This window comes from Pipistrellus kuhlii, unplaced genomic scaffold, assembly GCF_014108245.1.
Source record: "Pipistrellus kuhlii isolate mPipKuh1 unplaced genomic scaffold, mPipKuh1.p scaffold_m20_p_18, whole genome shotgun sequence".
NCBI lineage: Eukaryota > Metazoa > Chordata > Mammalia > Chiroptera > Vespertilionidae > Pipistrellus > Pipistrellus kuhlii.
Window position 1 is genome coordinate 22535123 of NW_023425493.1, and position 21978 is coordinate 22557100.

Genomic DNA, 21978 nt, shown 5'->3' on the forward strand with positions numbered 1-21978 from the left:
CGTGGAGCAGCCAGATGCGCCTGCCGCCCTGGCAGGGCTGAGGGGACTTGGTGCCACCATCTTTGTGAGGGCGTGATGATCATTAGCATTTTCCCTCTTTATTAGATAGGATTTTTTTTTATATAGTACTTCCATATATATTATCTAATGGAATAAGTCCCTAAACCAGGTACATTTTATGAGCAGTGTTTTCCATATGGAGGAAACACCCACAGAAGTTCAGTGAGGTGTCTTAGGCCAACAGAGTCTTTAGCAGAACCAGGCTTAAGATCCAGGTCTCCCCTGGATTTTAGTGTGGGGCTCTTTTCAGTACTTTTCCAACTAGTACTGAAAAGAGCAAATGCTCATAATCGATCATTGGTTTAAATAAAAAGGTGTCCTTAGAGGATAAGTAGGAATAAAATAGTTGGTGTCACACTTTTGAAGAGTCAGGAAATCCTGCTATAAAATACCCCTTATAGCTTATCTTACCCAACTTGAGATATTACTTCTACTTGAACAAAGCAGCTACCAAAACAAGCAACCCGGACCATGTATTTTAAGTATCATAGCATGACCACTATAAAGACAACCATGAAGAGGGAGAGTCTAAACAATATGGGTCACCTGATGGCCAGTGTAGCAGGAAACGCTGGGACCTATGGCTGTTATCACCCTTACCTTAGACTGACTTTGTTTCCAAGGGGATAGGACACAAAGCCCTTTCCCAGGTGAAAATAGAATTCCATAGCAGGAGAAATCTGGATCCTAAACCTGGTTCTGCTTTAGGCTCTGTTGGCCTAACACAAATTATTGAACTTCTTTGCATCTGTTTCCTTCAGATGTAAAATACTAGTCATAAAAAAGTACCTGGCTTAGGTTCTTTTTAGCAGGTGATAATGATCATAGTAATGTATTATGTGTGTGTACGTGTGTATCTGAGAAAAAAGAATAAATATATTTTGCCTTTTATGTCAAAGTCAGGGCATCTGGTTTGATTGCTGGCTTTGACACTAATTTATATTCTAACCATAGCGATGCTCTGATTTCTTCAAGCAAATTCATAAGTCTTCTAGAGAAGACAGCCAATAGGGAACACCCCAGCACTATAGCTATAAGCTTCACATTTTCTTTCCTCAGTTCTCTTTCACTGGCCAGCCACTTACAACTTGTCATGGAAAATAATGAACCTGACAGTAGGTGTTTAAATCATCCGGAATATATCACAAGGAGACTCAAGAGAATGTGAGCCATGTCCACAGTAGTGGGAGGGTTTATAATCACTTACGTTATTGATCATCAGGTGCATTATTGTCTTTGGAATGAGATCTCGGATACATTTGTTGATGATGGACATGTAGGAGTCCACCAGGTTGCGAATGGTCTCCACCTGCCTCTCCAGTTGGGGGTCCAGGGAAAAGTTTTCTGCTTGGCCGTTCTCATCATTTTCAGTCTGTCAGAAAGGAAGGGAAGCATGGATTATTTCACATTCGTTCGGAAGAAAGAAAAACACCAGGCATAACAAGGTGATCAACTCCTGTTTACTGTACTTGTAGTTACATGAGGAGCTGGTAACATCTTTATTGCACAACCACTAATTCTAAAAAGAGATCAGAACCAGGCAGTTATGAGTCCTCTTGCAGTCTGTCACCGTCTAGAAGAAGCAAGTATTCCAATTCTGAATGAATGCTGAGATGAACAACCGGATAAACAGCGCACCTAACAGCATTTCCCTAGAGAGCAATCCAACCATAAGCCATTTGCAAGCTGGCCCAAGAACGGAATCCAAACATGCAGATGTAAACTTCTGGGAGGGGTCTCCAGGGGTTCTGTAGATTAGAACTAACCTTGGTGGTTTCAGGAACTGACTCTCAGGTCTCTCTGAGATGGATCAACATTTGGACCAGCCCAGATTTAAAACTAAATCTCCTAGGCCTGGCCTGGCCCCAAAGTAAGAGATATAGAGGATAATTCACTTTTCCATGCACTTGCTGGAATTCGTTATGTAAATTCATGCTTCTGTCATCACTACCAAAGGCTGGCTCCGCTGTGAAAAACGTACGATGTTAACTTCCAACTTGTTACTCTTTTGAGTAAAACTGGACACATCCATACTCAAAAGATTTTATTTGTGCAACAGGAGAGAGGCATCTGTTTTCTATACCGTGAGACTTGAGTTAATTAATTTTGGCTTCCCCACCAGAGGCTGGGCTGGAATGGCATCTTCATCATTAAACGCTGACCTATTGGCTTGGCATTGAAATCATTTTAGAACAAATGGTCTCCATTTCAAGTCAGGTTGAACCAGCTAAGCCCCAGAACATGATACAAATATTGTTAGTGGTCTGGCTGCTTTCTAGCATTTGGAAAGATTTAATCACAAATGCAAAAAAAAAAAAAAGGGGGGGGGGAAGGGATAATTTATTGCTTCCAATGTGAACATGAAATACTTCTCCTTGGATATGTACATACTTTGATCTGCCAGGCTTTCAATCATCCAATCCATTCTAGGAAAAGAACTGTGCTCAATGGCTTAAATGGGTTCATAAATGACAAGTTTTTCCTTTGAATCAATATGCATATGTGAAGGCCACAAAATCAACAACAAAGATATAAATTTGTTCTAATCATTTATACAGGCTTCCCTTGCTCAGAAATATCCAATACTTTTTAAAAATATTAAAATATTATGCGCTCAATCTAAAACACAGGCCATTCTCCAGTCTTGAGAGTATGACCCCATGCTTCAAGGACACTTCAAGGACATTTCTGAGTCATCTTACAGCTAATGCAGCAAGATAGGGGGTTGGAAGGTTGACAGTTGTTCCCCTATACTGCTTGTTTTTTTTTTTAAATGGTCTTTGGCTATTGAAATAATTAAATCAAGTATTATGTAGTTTTTCACTTATTAACTTGTGATATATAAGCATAATTGAATCTGGGACAAATAAGTGAAAAGTCCAGAAAATGGTAAAGAGACAAAGGAAAGGTCAGCCACGGCAATGAGAAAAGCCACTCATGTCCCCAAATTTCTTTCCAGGGCAAAAAAACCACAACATATGCGCTCCAGCATAAATTCTAAGAATCAGTGGCCGCTGCAGTGTGGTTCTGAGGGTTTTGAATTTGAAACTAAAAGCTTGAGGTTCAGATTCAGGCCTCTATCACCTCCTGGTTGTGTGGCTGCATTTCAGCGACTAGTACTTAATGTCACTGAAACTCAGCTGCCCGTCTTTAAAATAGGGATATGCTTCCCTAGCAAACTTTCGGAAGCTAAATGAGAACGAATATGCTGTGACCTAGCCAAAGGCATTGTGGGAGCTCAATATATAAATGTTAGTTTCCCTCTTTCATTTCTGAACAGTCATGGGATAAGAGAGAGCTGCTTGACTCTCAGCACACTGTATGAAAATTTAAGGTGAAAAATGTGAGTGTAAGACATTTTCAATTTAAGCAATATACAGATGGCAAACGATGTATGTTTTATGTAAGTTTTCTGTAAGCGAGGCCCTCGGGATCCCCTCCTCTCACCTGTGAAGACTTTTCATCTTTCAAAGCCCTGGTCCACCACCACTCCTTCTATAGATGAGCTCCCAAGGGCCCCCAGACCCCCCACCACTCCCCACAATATATTGTACTTCATCCGGGTCTTGTGCTCACTTTTATTACTTAGTATCCAGCCTAGTTTCATGCTTCCCCCATCAGTCTCTGGGGTCTTTTTTATCTCCCTTTCTCAGCACAGAACCCGATGCACAGGAGAAGGAGGAGAAGCAGGAGTTAAAACCACCAAGGGATTTGCCTAAAAGAAGGAAGTCGTCCAGTGCATTTCAGGGTATCCAAGGGTGACTGCTTGTTAGAGAAGACTGGAGACCAGAGAAATTCCAAGTTGATGAGTTTGGATCACCTACTACTTGATCATAGTAAGAATGATAAAATGATTATGAAATTGTGAATATAAATGAGAACAAATGACCTGCAGCTTTGTGAGGGAAACACCTATAACATAAAGCAAAGAAATGTTCATAATGGATACAATACCATGCATCTCTCTGAAACATAATGGAATTCTGCTGTTGTATTTGGCAGTAGGGGGTGACGGCATTTCAGTATTAACATACCACACCTCTCAGAAACGTTATTTTGCTCTAAGGACTGTGCTGAGCACTTTACATAAAAGACCCACAACCTCAGGAGGCAGTTACTACTTTGTCAACCTATAGAAGGACATATAGAGGCTCTGAGAGCTGATTTATTCAATAAAATTAAGATGAATGCAATGTTAACCCAAATTCTACTTTTCCTTATGTATAAAAAATTAAGAAGTATTATGAAACAGTGTAACATCCATAATATAACAAGTTGGTTTTGCAAATAAAATAATGCAAAATAAGTTTCTAGAAGATGTCACTGAAGTACTGACATTTGCAATACATAAATGACTGAATGAAAAGCAAAATAAATAGTATTTATTTTAAGAATCTCTAGGAATATGAACACCAGGAAAATTATGTCATCACCACATTTTCATAGTAGTACACTGGATTTCTCCATTTCACACTATTAGCATTCAGTCTTGCTTTATTTTTTTGCATACCAAAATAAGCAAAAGACCTTCACTTTTTAAAACTGGATGCAATTAAGCAAAGTGTAGTGTCAGAGTAAATGGAGAAAACCCTGAATAGTGTAAATCTCAACACTTAAAAAAGAAAAAGCATTCTAGAAAAACCAATGAAACCATTTGAAATTTTCTTAGGTTTTGGAAATACTAGCAGACATGCAGTCACATGCAAACCTTAAGTCTTCTGATAACAGCATGGGTATGGTGGGATTCGCAATTCAGAATGCAAGTTTAATCTCTTTTCTGGTTTTTAGAAAGAAAGGAGGAGCAATTGCCCCTTCCAATATGCCTAAGATGAATTCAAAAAATGTACATAGATGCAATTTTTCTTTTAAGTAAGTAATTGCAGACAGCAAACGCTTGCTTTTCTCAAACCCCAGTCAGTTCTAACCAAATCCTCTCTCGTGTTCTTTTCTGCATGTACACTGTGTATGACTGTATTTTTTTCTTTGTTTAAATTACAGGATTGCAATAGAATTCTCTGCAGTCTAAGCACTGAAATAACAGATGTTTAGCATTATCCTCATCAAGGGAATGTAAAATAAAAATAGTAATTTGTCTCTGATCTTTGAGGCAAAAAAGAACGGTCTGCAAACATTTAACCTTTTATGAGCAGGTTCATTGAAGCTGTTTACAAAATGTGAATAATATTGTGAAAATCATCTTTCTTCTGAAAAATACAATGTGTAGGCCTTCTTAGCCCCACAATAGCTTTTGAGAAGCCTAATGCAATTTAAACAATAGGACAATAACAACAGCCCTATAAACAAATGTGAAACTGCTTATAAAAATGGATATCTCTAACTTTCCTACAAAACTATTTGCACAGCCATTCAAAAGCAAGCTGGTTTACAAAATTTAGGTTTATAAGCTTTCTCCTAAAGTCTTAATATGTTAAGAGGTGAGAGAATGAAGTAGTCAAATTAGTAATACTTTCCAGCAAACCTCACAGCATCCATCGCAGCAGCTCTAGGCTTGACCAGGATGTGGTTTGCTTTGGTCACTTTCCTTAAATCTCTTAGTTCATTATGTCATAGGCATCTTTGAGGATCACGGAAACCAGTCAATAAGGCCGATGACTGCAACTCTTTAAAGATGGAATAATGGAAATCTGAAGTACCCTGGCACCAATATGCACATAAACCTACTGCAGAGCTAATGGGGGTTGTGGCATATCTCCTCACCAGTGGGCAGCATTGGTGGATCATCTACAAATTGATTTTCACAGTCAGCCGACACTTGCCCCCTTTTAAGCTCTCATTATCGTTATGCCATTTTTCACTACCTTAAAGAGTAAACACATCATTTAAATTTTTTTTTTTTTGTGGTGAATCAGGCCATTGTTATGAAAATACTGTTACCATGGTAAATGTAAGCGTCAACACTTGAAAAAGATGCTGCGTTCCAGAATAACCCAATGAAACCATTTGAGATTCTCCTTAGCTTTTGGAAATACTAGTAGATATGCGGTCATATGCAAACCTTAAGTCTTCTGATGACAGCATGGATATGATGGGGAGTCACAGAATTCATAACGCAAATTTAAACTTTTTTCTGATTTTTAGAAAGGAGTAATTGCCCCTTCAACTGTGTCTAAGATGAATGCAGAAAGTGTACATAGATGCAACGCAGCCTTGCATTTTGCAGCCTCACATAACAGACAACATTTCCCCCCTTCCCTCGAAAACCTTTCTTCACTCCCACCCCTGATGTCAGAGGCCAGAAAGGCAGGTGAGCAAACTTGGAAAAGAGCCACAGAAATCACCTAGAAGTGTTTCCATGGAAGACTGACAGGTATTTCATTCGATGAAACAGGCAGTATTTGTTCGGAGCCTCAGGGGGCCGGGGAAGATCCACAGGACGTCTAAGAGGCAGGCCTGGCTCAGGAGCCATCCTCGGGCAGGGAGGGCACCGCCATGAGCTCAGGCGAGCGGGCTTCGGGGAGTCTCTATGGACGGCAACACTGGAGCCGGAGCTTAGGAGTTGGTGAGATTTCAGACTAGGACAAGGGAACGTGCTCATTACTGTACCCGTAATGCTGAGCACAGTTTCCTCCATGTAGGGAGAGCTTCATGAATATTGGGAAATAAATGAAGGGAAACGCACATGTCCGGAAGGCTTGGATTTCTGTGTCAAAAGGAACCCAACAGACTGTGCCCCAGACAACTGGGGTGTTGCTATCAGTACAATCTCTTGGATTCCTAAAAGTGGGTTCTCCCGGTAGCTGTGAGTTGGCCTGAGCAGGATGAAGAACTATGTGCATCCAGATTGTATTTCAATGGATATAAAGATCTTGCTGACTGTGTGTGAGAAGGTCTACAGAGATGAGCTCAGACTGTAGTCAAGATACTGGGAAGCAAAAGGGGCATCTCCAAATGCAAAAAACATCCATAATATAGGAGAAAACACTGAGCTAATCTGGTCCAGGTCATTCATTGCACAACCACTAAGATAGCAGGCAGGACCAATGTTGTCTGCTTATGTTCTTTTTTTTTTTAATTTCAAAGAGGAATGTTTATTTTTAATTGCTTATTATTGTTGTTGTTGTTGTTATTATTACTAGAGGCCTAGTGTATGAATTTGTGCACAGGTGGGGTCTGGCCAGCCTGTCCCTAATGGGGCCATGGTTGGCCGGCCAGCACTGGCCCCTGGTTGAACTCCGGTCAAGGGGACAATTTGCCTATTAACCTTTTATTATATAGGATTATTATTATTATTATTATTATTGAAAATATATCTTATTGATTTTTTACAGAGAGGAAGAGAGATAGTTAGAAACATCGATGAGAGAGAAACATCAGTCAGCTGACTCCTACATGCCCCCTACGGGGGAAGTGCCCGCAACCAAGGTACATGCCCTTGACTGGAATGGAACCTGGGACCCTTCAGTCCGCAGGCCGATGCTCTATACACTGAGCCAAACTGGTTTCGACTAGGAGGATTATTTTTTGAGTCCTCATTTTTCCCATTGATTTTTAGAGAGAGTGGAAGAGAAAGGGAAAGACAGAGAAACATTGATGTGAGAGAAACACATTGACTGTTTTTCTCCTGCATGAGCCCTGACCAGGCCCTGGCCAGGGAGGAGCCTGCAACCGAGGTACGTGCCCTTGACTGAAATCGAACCCAGGACCCCTTGGTCCACAGGCCAACTGGTTAGGGCTGCTTATGTTATCTTCATCTTTATTCTTCCTTGATTCTCTTCCTCCACCTGTTATTATCTTTTTATTCTTCCTATAGCTTTTAGTCTCTTTTCATATCTCAACGGCATCATAATAAAAATTATAAAACTATTTAAGGTTAATGGGAAATTAGACAGCCATTAAAAAAAAGCCCTCAGAATTTTAAAGATACTAACTTCATTAAAAAGAACAACAAACATATCTTAATTTGATGTAACTCATTTTTTAAAAAAACTGTCATTCAGCCCAATGGCTGCCTGAGAGAATATATTTCTGGGTGATGCCAGCGTATGGCTAAGTCTATAATAAAGAACTGGGCGATGACAGCAAGGAATAAGGAGGATTTGGCGGATAAGGGGTGGGAGGACTTCCCTCATGTAACTGACAGTAATTGTATTTGCATTTAAGCTGCATTGAAACTATTTCTTTTAGCTGCAACTCTAAAGAAAAAAAAAATAGTAACAATGAGAGAATTAGGATTCTTAGAAAAATCTGAAGACTTATGGACTGTGTCCTGATGACAGTAATTCCAATCTAGCTTTTAACCTGTCAAAAGGCCTGTATTGCTTTATATAACAGATAAGTTCATTGATATAAAAGATTCATATATCAAATGTTTTAAACACATTTTTGAATGTTGCTATTTAAGCAATCTTACTGTGAATTTTTCTAAAATTATGAATATTTATTTTTGGAAGGTTTCAATCTTTATATACGGGGTTTGCTTACCATAAAATAATCTTTCATCCAAATAAATAATGGTCTAAACAGAATAATTTAAATGGTTTCTTTAAAAATAATCACTCCTCCCTCCATCATTTTTGGTCTCAGATATTAGAAATTTTGAAAGGGCCAAGATGATTTTTCAAGTATCAACTATTAGTGAAAATACCTGTGTTTGTTTAAAACTTAACATTATCATTAAGAAAATCCTTTCTCTAAAAACAACTGAGATTAGAATAAACTGAAACAAATTTCTTTCTTTAGTGGAAAAATTAAATCACAGCATTTCTTTGGAATAGCAAAATAGGAACTGGGATATTTCCAACGAGAAAAATCTCCAGAAAATGGGAACAGCTAAAATAAGGATAAATGTAACAACCTGTGATGGTTGATTTTATGTGTCAACTTGGCAGTACCCAGGTATTGGTTGCAAACATTAGTCTGTGTGTTTCTGTGACAATATTTCTGGATGAGATTAACCTTTGTATCTGTGGCCATTGAGTAACAGACTGTCCTCCACAATGTGGGTGGGTCGTATTAATCAGTTGAAGGCCAGAATAGAACAAAAATGCCGGCTTTCCCCAGCAAGAGAGAATTCTCAAGCAGACAGCTGTGGACTTCTGAAACATCAGCTCTTCATGATTTTACACAAACTGTCTTTGGACTTAAACCAGATCATCAACTCTCCTCAGTCTCCAGCCTGCCAGCCCATCTATAGATTATAGGAATTCCTCAATAATTATGTGAGCCAATTCTTTATAAAATCTCTCTACACACACACACACACACACACACACACACACACACACTCACCCTCATCCTCACCCTCACCTTACTGATTCTTTCCCTGGAGAGCCCCACTTAATACACAGTCTCCCTACATATTATAAGACAGTAAGTGGGCCACTGGCACATTGTTTAGTGGAGTTTATAAGCGCTGTAAGAATTCAGAGAAGCAAAGAACAGGAAGGGCCTAGTGGGTAGTTATGCTGGCCCCAGGCTAGTGAATTACCTTTGCTTCACAGCATTCTCCAAGGGAAAGAGAGCCCATCTCAGTCGGAAGGAACCCATTGCCATCCCCTCTGTTCTGTCACGTGGACCAGCCTACCCCTCCGTTGGTAAACATGATATAAACAGACAAGTTCACAAAGAGTGACCTGTGCTTTAGCAATTCCTACTTTTATTATCAATAAATGTAAAACTGCAGGGGAATTTCAAATTATTACATCCATCAAACTACAAGGCAAACACCTGGGTCAATCACAAATTAGCAGCATTCCTCAAAATACAAGTTTAAAAAAATCCACCTGCCTCAGACAGATTACCCCAAATGCCCAACCCACTTCCTTTTGGGGGACCTTTTAGAGGAGCAAGAGTATGAACTATGGAATCAGATGACCTATATTTATACCTTGGCTCTGTCAGTAGTTAGCTTAATGACTTTGGGGAAATTCAAGTTAAGAAGGAATTCCTCTGCCTCTCTGGGTCTTAATTTTTGTGCTGTGAGAGGGGGCAATATTAGCACCTTATATGTTTTATGGGGTAAATCACAAAGGAGATAATCAGAAAGGTACTCAGCATCATACCTTCCTCAGAGCAAGTGGTCCACCGAGGTGGGCCATTTTTATTACCTGACATAAATGACGTAAATGAGTTACTGGGAAGTGACACCTGAGTTTATAAAATTGGAGATAAGGGAATTGGGCTGCTTCATCGGCTTGGCCCTAATGTTCTCCACACTTCAAAAGAGTTGGTATGCTGGCCTGGCAGAAAGTGTGGAGCTAACATAGGAAGGTGAATTTGGAGGATGTGCCAGGAGAGTCAACAAAGAGGTAAGGAAGAGGAGGCTAAGGTCCGTTAAGTGTTGGGTATCATGAATTTGCAAGAGGCCAGATTTTTGCTCCCATTCTTGGAAGGACAGAGACAGCAGACAGCACACAGCCCCAGGATTGTTGAGTGTTGCTGAGAGATCCACCATAATCACTAGGAAACATTTAGGTAGGAAGGTGGGGGCCGTGCAGACCAACGCCCCAGAGGACGCAGAGATGATGAGAGGAGAAGTCAGGCTGAGGACAGCTCCTAACACCACCTGGCAGGCCAAGCTCTCAGCGAGGCTACTGAGAATAGGCTGCGATGATTGCAAAGAGCATGGACGCCTGGCCCCACCCAATGGGTGATTGACTTGGTCTTGGCTGAGGCCCGAGCAGCTGTCTTTTTTAATGTCCTGGGTTGAGACATCTGGGCCTGGGCAGGGGCAGGAGGGGTCAAGGGCCCGAAGGTTCTGCTGAGGCTGGAGCGCAGGGTGGGGTGGAAATGCTATTTAGGGTCTCATGCCTGCAAAGTGCCAGGAGAAAGGAGGGCCTGACTTCACATAAAAGAAAGCATCTACGTTTTAGGATCCAAATGTGATCTCAGCTAGTTTCCACTGGACAGACGTCACCATTCCCTAACTGACAGTCATAATTGGCACTGTGGTAGGCAGATAGTTGAACAGTAAAGCAAAAAGTTACCAAGCCTCCCTCTCGTCTTCATTTCAAAACACTGCCTGTCCCAGGAGAGGCTTGAGGCGTCTTCCTCGGTCTTAGGGGGACCGATGAAAGGCCATCACCGGGAGGAGGCAGGACAGTCAGGAAACCCCGTCATGGACAGATCTCAAGAGATCTCCTGAGGGAGGGGTTTGAGCAACTCTGATTTCTATAGTAAAAATCAGGCATACCCCTGGCTTTTTTAGTAGCCATTTATGGATCTCATTCATAAATTGGGCTTAAGAGGTTTTTTTTTTTTTTTTTTTTTTTTTTTTTTTTTTTTTTTTTTTTTAATTCATTGCATTTCCTGCAGTACCACCTTTTGGGACTAATGAGTTCCTTCAGTTTATAACCTGCTATGTGAAGTCGATTTCCTTCCATGTGCCCTAAACGTACTTCATTCTGTTTTAAAAAGTAACCTCCTTGTCCTAGAAAAGAAAAAAAAAAGTTAAGTAAGATTAAAAAATGAGGACAGACTGGCAGGGCAGAAAAAAAGCAGCGAGGTGTTACTGAGAACCGCAGACTACCTTAAATCCGCAGCGCGGTTTTAAGAGGCAAACAGGGCTGGAATGCGTGACCGTGACCGAGGGGCCAGAGGGGGGCTGCTCACAATGGCTCCATTGTTCTGGGTGCTGCCCAGACCCCGCCGGCCCGCATCCTGTGTGGGGCTCCCTGCTTGAATGAAAGGGAGAACCTGAATGTTGAGCAGATATCAGCAAAAACAGATTAAAGCACGGGAAGGGGGTCTGGAAGGAAAAACAAATGTGGATTTTTTTTTTTTTTTTTCCCTCAGGTTAGAGAAAAAGAAGCCATTCCATATAAGAATATCTGGGATACTGTCTACGGGAGGGGAATGAATAGTTGGTTCTGCGTTGAGATTAAAACACAAACAGAAGGAGTCAGGGCTGTAAAAAGGAACTGCCTGACCCTGCAATGATATACAAGACTGTAGTTCATTTTTTTTTTTTTTTGAAAGTTCATATTCCCAAAAGGACCTGGAGTCCATCTTGCTTTGTACCTGCCTTGATGGTACAAAGACAGCTGAACGAGCTATTATTTACTCAGAGGGATGGGGTAAAGGCATGAAACAGATGAGAATATAAGCATTTTTAGAAAAGAAGGGACTCTACGAGGTTAAAATATTAATAGGTATCATTTTGGAAACTGTGAGGAAACAACAAGTATTTCAAAAACATGTTAATCGCTGGGTCTGCATGGCAGACCAAAGTATCGGTTGCATTTCCCCCCCTTTGAGGTCTTAGCTCGGAGTCGATTATGGGAAAGTCTTGTGTTTTAATGGAAAATAGGGCAAAGGTTATGTGTAACAGGAATCCAGTCATGTGGAGCTTGCAGAACGCAGGTTAGGCTCGTAAAACTGCTCATTAAAACGCTCTGTTCTGAGGCAAAAGCAAATAAATGAGCTCAAGGAAAAGAGCCCCAGAAATCGCCTAGAAATGTTTCCATGAAGGACTGTGAAAACAGTCCTCCCGAGTCATAAGAAATGTTCAGTTATTGCTTATACAAATAGCCACACTTAAAACGCTTTTAAATACCTTCCCTGCATTGCTGGTTTTGACCTTCTGCCAAGAGCTACTTAATGTTTTACTTTAAAAAAAAAAACACAACACACAACAAAAAAAACTTTCCTGAATAAACCATATGGTGAGCGAAAAATAAAAAGGTACCCACACCAGGAGTCTTTGAAACAGCATGAGCAGAAGTTTCTTATGAATCCCCACCCCCAAGTTCAGGTTTAAACTTAGCAACTTTGTATAAGTTCCACATGGGTTGAAAAATCCTAACCCCAAATTATAGAAATGAAGACGGAACCTTCTCCACGATTCACAAGAGCCCTGCGTTCTATATCTCACTATCTCACAGTGCAAGAACACAGATGGAGTGATTTTAAATATAGTGACGTCGGGCTGGCCAAACAATGAAGACCAAGAGGACTTCTAGAAGGCAGCTCGCCCCAAAGCACTTGAGGCAGACAGTGCTTACACAGGGGCTGGCTGGTCTGGATGGCTTACAGCCAAAGTCAACACGGGCAGCCAGCAGGCCCATCACCTACGAAGAAAGCTGAACAACTTGAGGCTGATTAAGTGCGTATGTTGGGGTGGGCGTGGAGGCGTCCAGACGCCCATCTGATATTTAGTGTAAAATCTGTGATGCTGCAGGCTCTGTCTGAGTCACCAGCGATTGACCCGAGAGAGGACGGCTCACGGAACACAGAATGCTCCAGAAAGAAGCACACGCACCAGGCATGTGGCCTGGGCTCATACCCCGCTACGCTCTCTGTGGTTTTTCCTTACGCCAATTCCATAGCCTGTTGGATCCAGAAGGGAGTCCAGACGAGCTTGGAAATTTTGCCATTTTTTTTTTTTTTTTTTTTTTTTGTAAGTGGAAGGAATTACCAATGGCAATATTTTTTTCTCACTTCAATTTATTTTATCTCACAAATGCAGTCTGGGACTTGCCTGCGAAAAGCAATGCATCAGGCTGAGAGGCTCCTGCTCAGAAGCAAAGCTGGATGGCAACAGGCTTCCTGCCAACACTCACTCTGCTCTGAGTCAGGGAAGGGAGCTGAGAGGCTTGTAGGGATTCCGCTGAAACAAAAATACAGAGGTCTGGTACACAGCTAAACCAAACCTCACACCCGTGAGATAGCTCAGACATCTGATAAACACATCTTAGCAACAGAGGCTCATCTCTTTAGTTAGCTATGAAAAGGGGATTTCCTAATTCGCCCATCTCTAGCCAAAATTCTCTGCTGGTCCTTTCCTACTGGCCTCTAACCCACCTTATTCTGGAATAATGCTTTCTTCTGCTTTAGGTTTTGAAAATTATTCTTTCCACAGTGGTAGTTTACATTTCTATCTATGCATGCGTCTCAGTCTCTCTCTCCCCGCTCCCTCCCTTCTTTCCTCTCTTGCGTGCTCTCTCACACACACATTCTTGCGCAAGTTAGCAAGATTTAAAGCCTCTCATTTTTTATTCTTGAAGCCCCAAAAGGGAAACTATTATTCGTGTGCCAAGGAATACAGTCATCCATTATTTTTTTTTCTTTCTCTTTTCCTTGTATATCCTCCCCATAGGGTTAAGGTAGTCTGGGATGTGGAGTGAGGAGGTAGAGGAAGAGAGAGGGGTGGGAGGGAGAACAAGATGGCATTTTAATAGCCTCCACCATGCTGATCTGACACAGTGGGGACCTTGTGCTTCAGAGTCAAACATTTCCTTCCTTCTGAGCCTTGTATGTGGCCCCTTCTACTGACACCCGCCATCCATGTCTCGGGATAGACGTGGGAGCAGAGGGCACTAATAGATGGTCTTTCTCCGAAGGATGGAAAGGTTGAGGGGAACAATCATAACCCTGTCTTTGTTTTTTGTTTTCTTTTAAAATTTCATCTTGAAATAATTTCAGTCATAAGGCTGCAAAATGAATACAAAGAATTTCTGTATACTTTTTGCCCAGATTCTTCAAAAATGTTAACATCCTATAAAAACACACAACATGATTGATAGTCAGGAAATGTTGAAGCATACTGATGACCAGTTATTTTATAGTATTTCTCCATCTGTGTTTAGCTGATGTTTCCTGGTTATTAAATTCAGGTTGTGCATTACTTTGAAATTAATATGCATCCTTGGATGAAACTTAGAGGCTATGTAAACATCCTGTTTCTCATCATGCTTTCACCTACCAATTTTTTTGCATCCATACCTGATTCCTGAGAGAAACCATTGTTACTGCAATGTTTGACAAATGGTGATTTTTCTACTTCTATCTTCTCTCCTAAATGTATGAATTGGAATTATGCTGTAGAGAAGAGCTTTCCCTTCTTTATTCAATTGTTTACACAAGTGGTAATGTAATAAAATGCATAATAAGCTGTTTAGTATTTGTGGGAAATAAAACTCACTGTTCACATAACTTTTAATTGTTGGACATTATTATTATTGTTGTTTTTACTAGTACGTTGGTTTAGATTTAACTAAATGTTTGCCTATTTCTTTGTCCATATTCCTTCTGGATGATTTTCCTTTTTCCAAAATTAGCTCTTTAAGAAGTTCCTTTTTCATGCATCAATTTGTGGTAAACTCCATTTTGTTGTTTGGAATGTCTTTATTATGCACTGACTTTACAATAATACTTTCATTAGGTTTCACAGTTCTAGGTCAACTGTGTTTCTCTTTAGAGTTGGGAGAGTATTCCATTATTTATGGTTTCCATGTTGCTCTTAAGTCTTCATTCTTGTTCCTTGGACGTTGATTTCTACTTTTTCTCTGGATGCTTTTAGGATTGTCTCTTTGTCTCTGGTGTTCTACATTTCCATTACAATGTGAACCTGCATGTGATCTGTGGTGCTGCTATATCTTAGAATTCATGACCTACATCAATTCTAGGAAAATGTTCATCCTTTTCTGGAAGTGATGATTAAACATATGTCAGGCTGTCCTTCATGGCTCATATACATTTCCTGTCTCTTTCTTTCTCTCTCTCTGATGCATTCTGGGAATTTATTCAGTTATACATCCAGCCATATACCAGCACAAAGAAATAGTAGTGCAAATCTCTTTCCAAGTCTGTGTTCACTGTCCTCACACTGGGAGTTTAAAATGGCCATATGACTGCATAAACACCAAGCTCTTGGGTAGTGATGGCCAGTGCCCCAAGGACAGCTGTGGCTTCAACACAGGTTTACCTCTACTTTCCAGATCATTTTTATTTCCACACACAGGAATTGGAAATAAAATCAGGAATTTAAAGTAGCACTCTCTCATCCGTTAGTTCTGGATATTATGAAGTCAAGATGGCTAGACTTAAGAACTGCTGAAAATCAAACTCCACATGTCTATTGTAAAGATCCTTTACTAAGATTAGTATGGTTTAGAATAATAAAGATTGCCAGCTTTGATTGGTGCTAGGTCTTTTCTTTTTCTTCAGAATAAAATGTTTTATTATAACGCACACACATCAACACATTATGTATTAGGCACTCCTATGTACTGCCACTATTATTAGCTGTTCAGAATAGTTATTCATCTTAAAAGACTCTTTGCAAACCATGAATAAGTGCATTCAGAGGTTGATACTAAAAACAATTTGCATCTTAACCTCCATTTTGTGTGTGTGTGCCAAATTTTACTTGGATTCCATGACATGAAAACTGTGTTTCCTTGGATGCTAGTAACAGTACTGTGCACTATTCGCATAAATATGAACATATAGTTTGTACACATGTAGAGGTGTACAATTCGAAAATTGTTCTACTGATATAACTTGTTTTGAGCTTTTGACCAACTTTGTGACATTAGAAATTTCTTTTCCAGAAACTAAGAGTCAAAAAAGATGCCTAATTTTTCCAAGGTCATACAACATTAGTTGAAGAGCTAGAACTGAAATTCAGCTTTTGAAACTCTAAATTCAATATGCAGTAAGCATCAATCAACCAGGAAAATGCAGACATTTTCCTCTCTCTATGGGGAAGAAAGTCCTATTAAGTCAAGGAGATATGTATATGTATTTGTGTATGTATATGTATAATATATGTATATGTATATGTATATCTATACTTATATCATCTCTCTATATATATTAACAATTAAAAATCTACTAAATTCAGATATATCGGGTCTAGTAATAATTAATGTCGTTTTTAAACATTCGTTTAAAATCTTGCTTGGCGTTGACTTGTATTGACATAACCTTCAAACACGTGGTATCTACAGAACGTGTGAAGTGCAATTAACAAGTTTTGCTTGAAAAAGTTTGTGTTTGGTTTGGTTTTTGTTGCAAAACTAGGGCTAAGAAGATGGCGGATGAAGAGCATATTTGGCACTGCATGCTTTACGAGTTCCAATTAGGAAGAAAAGCAAGTGAGGCTGCAAAAAACATCTGTAGTGCTCTTGGTCAAGATGCAGTTAGCGTCAGAAAATGCCAGCGTTGGTTTGAGAAATTTCGCAAGGGAAATTTTTTGTTAGATGACAAGAGTGGTCGAGGCCATGTGTCCAATTTTGATCAAGAAGCTCTTCAAGCTCTTTTGGTACAAAATCCTCAAATTACCCAACAAGAGCTTGTGACAACTTTAAATTGTCCACAAAAACAATTTCCAATCAATTGCGTGCACTTGGCAAAGTCCAAAAGTTTGGAAAATGGGTTCCTCATGAGTTGACCGACAACAACCGTAATCAAAGAGTCACAATTTGCAGTTCGCTCCTCTCTCGTCAAAACCGTTTGCCATTTTTAGAGCAAATTGTTACTGGAGATGAACAATGGGTGCTGTATGTTAATTTGAAAAGGCGGCCTCAATGGTTGGACAAAAATGAGGCTCCGCAGCCCATGCCAAAACCTGATTTGCATGCGAAAAAAGTGATGTTGTGTGTTTGGTGGAATTTTAAAGGAATTCTTCATTATGAACTTTTACCATCTAACCAAACCATTACAAGTGCAGTGTATAGTGCCCAATTGGAAAGGTTAGCCCAAGCTTTAAGAGAAAAAGAACCCGCGCTGATTAATCTGAAGGGCGTAATTCTTCACCACGATAACGCACGACCGCATACTGCAAGAATCACTGCTGAAAAACTGCACCAGTTGGAATGGGAAGTTCTCCCTCAACCTGCATATTCTCCTGATATTGCCCCTTCCGATTACCATTTGTTTCGTTCTTTGCAAAACTTTCTTCTTGGAAAAAAATTTAATAATGAAGAATGCCTCAAAAATGCATTGACCGAATTTTTTGCATCAAAATCACAAGAATTTTACAACAGAGGGATTAAAATGCTTCCTGAGCGTTGGGCACAAGTAGTAGAAAACAACGGCAACTATATTGTTGATTAAATTTTGTTGTATTGTTTAAATAAATTCGATTTTAAAAAAAAGTATTAGAAAACGACATTATTACTAGACCTAATATATATATATATATATATATATATATATATATATATATATATATATATATCTAAATTTAGTAGAGTTTTAATTGTTTATATAGTTTTGAAGTTTTTTCCATGAGGGTTATGCTGTAATGACTCAGGATTCTTTAGTTCAGAGAAGTTCCAAAATATAGACACCTGGCACAGAAGGCTGGGAGGCTGCAGGACTGCTCAGATCATGGCTTTCTATTTCCATTTAGCATTCACATAAAAAGGGGGAAAAAGCTCACATTCCAAATAGTCGATACAAAGAGCTCATTCATTGCAAAGCTTTTTCCATCTTGAATGCAGTAACAATTTTAAGACTCGTTCTCTCTACCTTCATCGGCAAAGCCTTGCAAAGCAGGAACTGGAACTCTTCACGAATTCTTGCACTCACAGATAGATTTGTGGTGACAGTTTTCGGTTCAAAAGTGCATTCCTGCTGTAAGTGGGCTACATGGGATCACCCAGTGGAATGAAGTCCAGTATCTCACACACACAGCTGGACTCTAAGAAGTAATTTTAGACGTCAAGGTAATGTATGTTGAAGCCATGCGAAACCGCAGTCCGCCCGTGGATCACGGTGCCTTTGGCAAGCTGCTGGCTATTGTGTTAGTCTCTCCGGCTGCACAATGATCTGTGGGGCTGAAGGGTTGGAATTTGTCACTTAAGACATTCATCTTCAGCTGCCAAGAGGTAGGCACACTCTGACCTCCGGAATTAAAGCTGGGCAGTGTTCCATACACTGTCCCACCAAGCATGCGGTCACTGGAGTTTCAATAAAGACATGCTGTTTCAGCAGTCCGTGGTGAGGAAGACTTCACGACTCTCAGAAGGTTTAGCTTTCCCCACTCGTGTTAGTTGGGGAGAAGTCTGTTTTCCTTTCACCTCGCTATAAACTGAGTGTGTCTTGAAATGGCGTATGACATTTTTTTTTTCCTATCGCTCTAACTCAAAAACAGCTGAAATTATTTTCCTGAACACACATAAAAGGTCCTGAGCTGAGACCTGATGTATCAGGTTTCAGCCTGAAGAATTTTTCTGAGCCGATGGTTTATGCTGAAAATGCTGACAGATGTCGAACAGCCTCGCAAAATAATCTTTAAGGGAGTCCTGGGCAACAGACCATGTGGCTGCTTTGAAAATGCTAAATTCTTGTTGCTGAACAACTTTACTTAAAAAAAAAAAAAATCACCCCAACAACACCTAGCATTTATTACATTACATTTTTAATAGATATCTGCAGAAAGCCAACAATTACCTGCTAGTTCCCATTTTACATCTTCTTTGGACGCAAGAAATTCTTTTAGACTTATCCTTCGAAAGGGTCAGAGAGGAGCCTGAATTTGGGGATTTTGACCAGGAAAGCATAAAGTAGACCCCGACCACTTTAAAACTGCTGCAGGAAGTCCCCGAAATGAAGAGAATGTGGATAGCAAACATTTGGTATATTTCTGGCTGTGATTTCTCCTTGCTAGGATACCACAGGATGGTTTGATCAGAAACAACTAAATGTTTATAAGTGTTCTCTGGAGGAAGGGGTGTGTGTGTGTGTGTGTGTGTTCAGATTTTCCCAGGAGGGTAATAATTTAGAGGATGTCAGTGGATGCAAATGAATTTCAGGCGTCTGAAGGAAGAAGAGGTGAATAGCACTTTTGTCTCTGGGAGACTTGGAATTTCAGCGGGGGCCATTTTGGGTAATTCTATTCCTCCTGCCTTCATTCCCTGGTGTTGTTTCAGTTGGGAGTGATGGGAGGATACTCCTTTTCCCCCCACCCGCATCCTGAACTGCTCAGCAGTATCACGCCATGCTGTTAACAGCCGTCGGGGCCCGTGGATGTGCAGATAGATGAGTTCCCTGCTGACATGAAAAGATCTTATGAATCGTGTCTTGTATAAAAGAGAGCAAACACCTTTGCACAAATAAATCGTAATGTAAGAACCGGAGCTGCTTTCTTCCCCGAACAGTCCTCTAGCATGCCGCAGTCCCTGAGATTCTGAAAAGCAATCCACTCTGAGGCAATGCTGTGCTCCTCGGAGAACTGTTTTTGCATTTATTTTCCCCAAAGCTAAATACTCCCTTTCTTCCTCTCTAGTTATACAGGGATAGTTAAGCAATCTTCTAAAAGTCTGAATATGATATAAATTATCAAGTGGTTTGCAAAGAAAAGGAATCCAACTCCCTGGAATCATCAGCATATTACATCACTAGCAGGAAGAATAGTCTACTTACACAAAATACACTCACTAATGAGATAAAATGGGAGGGTGTGAAAAATTCGAGCAACTTCACAATATTACTACCATACCAAAAAGTCCTAAAGAAGAGCGGAAACACCAAGTCAACTGCCACTAGCCAATCAGAAGGAGGAAGACACTCCGTAATAGCTTTTATTTTTATCTTCTCTATTTAAAAGAAAGCAAAGTGATTAGTTGAAAGGTAAAAACATTCAAATTTCTGCCTACTACATTTATCATGTTTGCAAAGTTTGGAAAAGCAATGCAAAAGTCCTCCATCATCTGCAAGCTTCACTTTCCTTGGTTTCCCTTCAGTTAGTAACCAGGGTCAACCTCTTAGAGTCTGAAAACATTAAGTAATTCCAGACATAAACAATTCATAAGTTTTAAATTGTGCATCCTTTTGAGTAGCGTGATGCAATCTCACACTGTCCTTCTCTGTCCCACCAAGGATGTGAATCATCCCTTTTTCCAGCATGACCACATTACACAGGTTACCCGCCCATTGGTCCCTGGCTCATGGCACACTCTTATCACCGGTCAATGCATGGATCAATTTTGTTTAGATTTTTACTTAGTTATTTTTATAATGCAACAAATACCCATGTATTCATTACCAAAAAGAATTAGCTACATCTTTTAAAATAACTTGCACATGGTGCCTTTTACCAACCAATTCACCTGCCTTTGCCATCCAATTAACCATCAGTGAGAACAATCATCATTCTCTTACTTTGCTGTTATTACTGTTTTATTGCATCTATGTGTAAAGAGTTACTTTTTTCAGTTGTGTTTAATTTCAAAAAGGGAATATTCTCTGTAAAATCTTGTTTCACTTATGTTGCTAATTCAGTCATTTGGTTGGAATGCTAATATTCCCATGTGAAAATATTCCACAATTTATTCACTTGCCTTCCTAGTGATGGACATCTAGGTTGTTTCCAGATTTTCACTATTATGAACAGTGCAGCTATGGACATCCTATTTTTTCCTTGACGAATGCCTTTTACGCATGTTCTGTCTCCTTCTAGAACTTTGATTAGATAGATGTTAGACCTACTCCAACTATGATATCCATTTTTTTGGTGGGTTTTATTCTGGTCTGAGCTTTATTTTGGTCAATGTATTCATATTACCACATATTGTCCAGTTCACTAATTCACTACTAGTTTATGTCTAGTCTGCTTCACGAAAATTTTTTTTTCTTCATTTCGATGCTTATATTTCATTTCTAAAAGTTTCTCCTCACCTGTCTGCTTGATCTTTTTTGCTCTTGCTTACAAGTGTCTCTTTTGTTTATTAAACACCAAAATTTTTTTTCTGTGCTTAATAATGCCAGCATCTTTTCTTGAGTGAGCTGGTTTCACTGTGTGTTGTTTTTCTTGGTTCTCAGCAGCGGCTGTTTCTGTCTGTCCCCGCTTCCTTTCTTCCTGTGAGCTCTTCATTTTTGGAACTCTATTAGAGGGAGTTCTTTAAGACCCGGGTTAAACTTGCATTTTCCCACAGAGAATTTATGTTTGCTTCTGCTAGTTTCTCTGGGGTATTACTAACCCAGGAAGATGAAATTTTGTACTTGAGGCTTCTCATAACATACACGGAGCAGGAATTCAGACGCTGTGCTCAAATAAGGGCAGATTTGTGGTTATATTGTCTGAAGGCAGATCTCCGCCACTGCCCTCCTCCCACCCAGTTAGTGCCAAGGTCAGTAAAGGAAACTTTCCTTGCGCCATCCTCTGGACACTGGGCTTGTTTCTAGTATTCCCTTATGCTAAGGTTGCAGTTTTTATAGTGCCAGGTTGTG

At 40.0% G+C, this 21978-nt stretch overlaps 1 protein-coding gene across 11 annotated transcripts in view; it reads right to left on the reverse strand.

Annotated features, from left to right (window-relative positions):
- DNM3 (dynamin 3) overlaps window positions 1–21978 on the reverse strand; it is a 358762-nt gene that overhangs the window by 35733 nt on the left and 301051 nt on the right. For all 11 annotated transcript variants that reach the window (XM_036442129.2, XM_036442127.2, XM_036442130.2 and 8 more), the window contains one exon: window positions 1268–1432. In XM_036442129.2, coding sequence (XP_036298022.1) covers window positions 1268–1432 — 165 coding nt within the window. The remainder of the gene's footprint in view (window positions 1–1267; window positions 1433–21978) is intronic.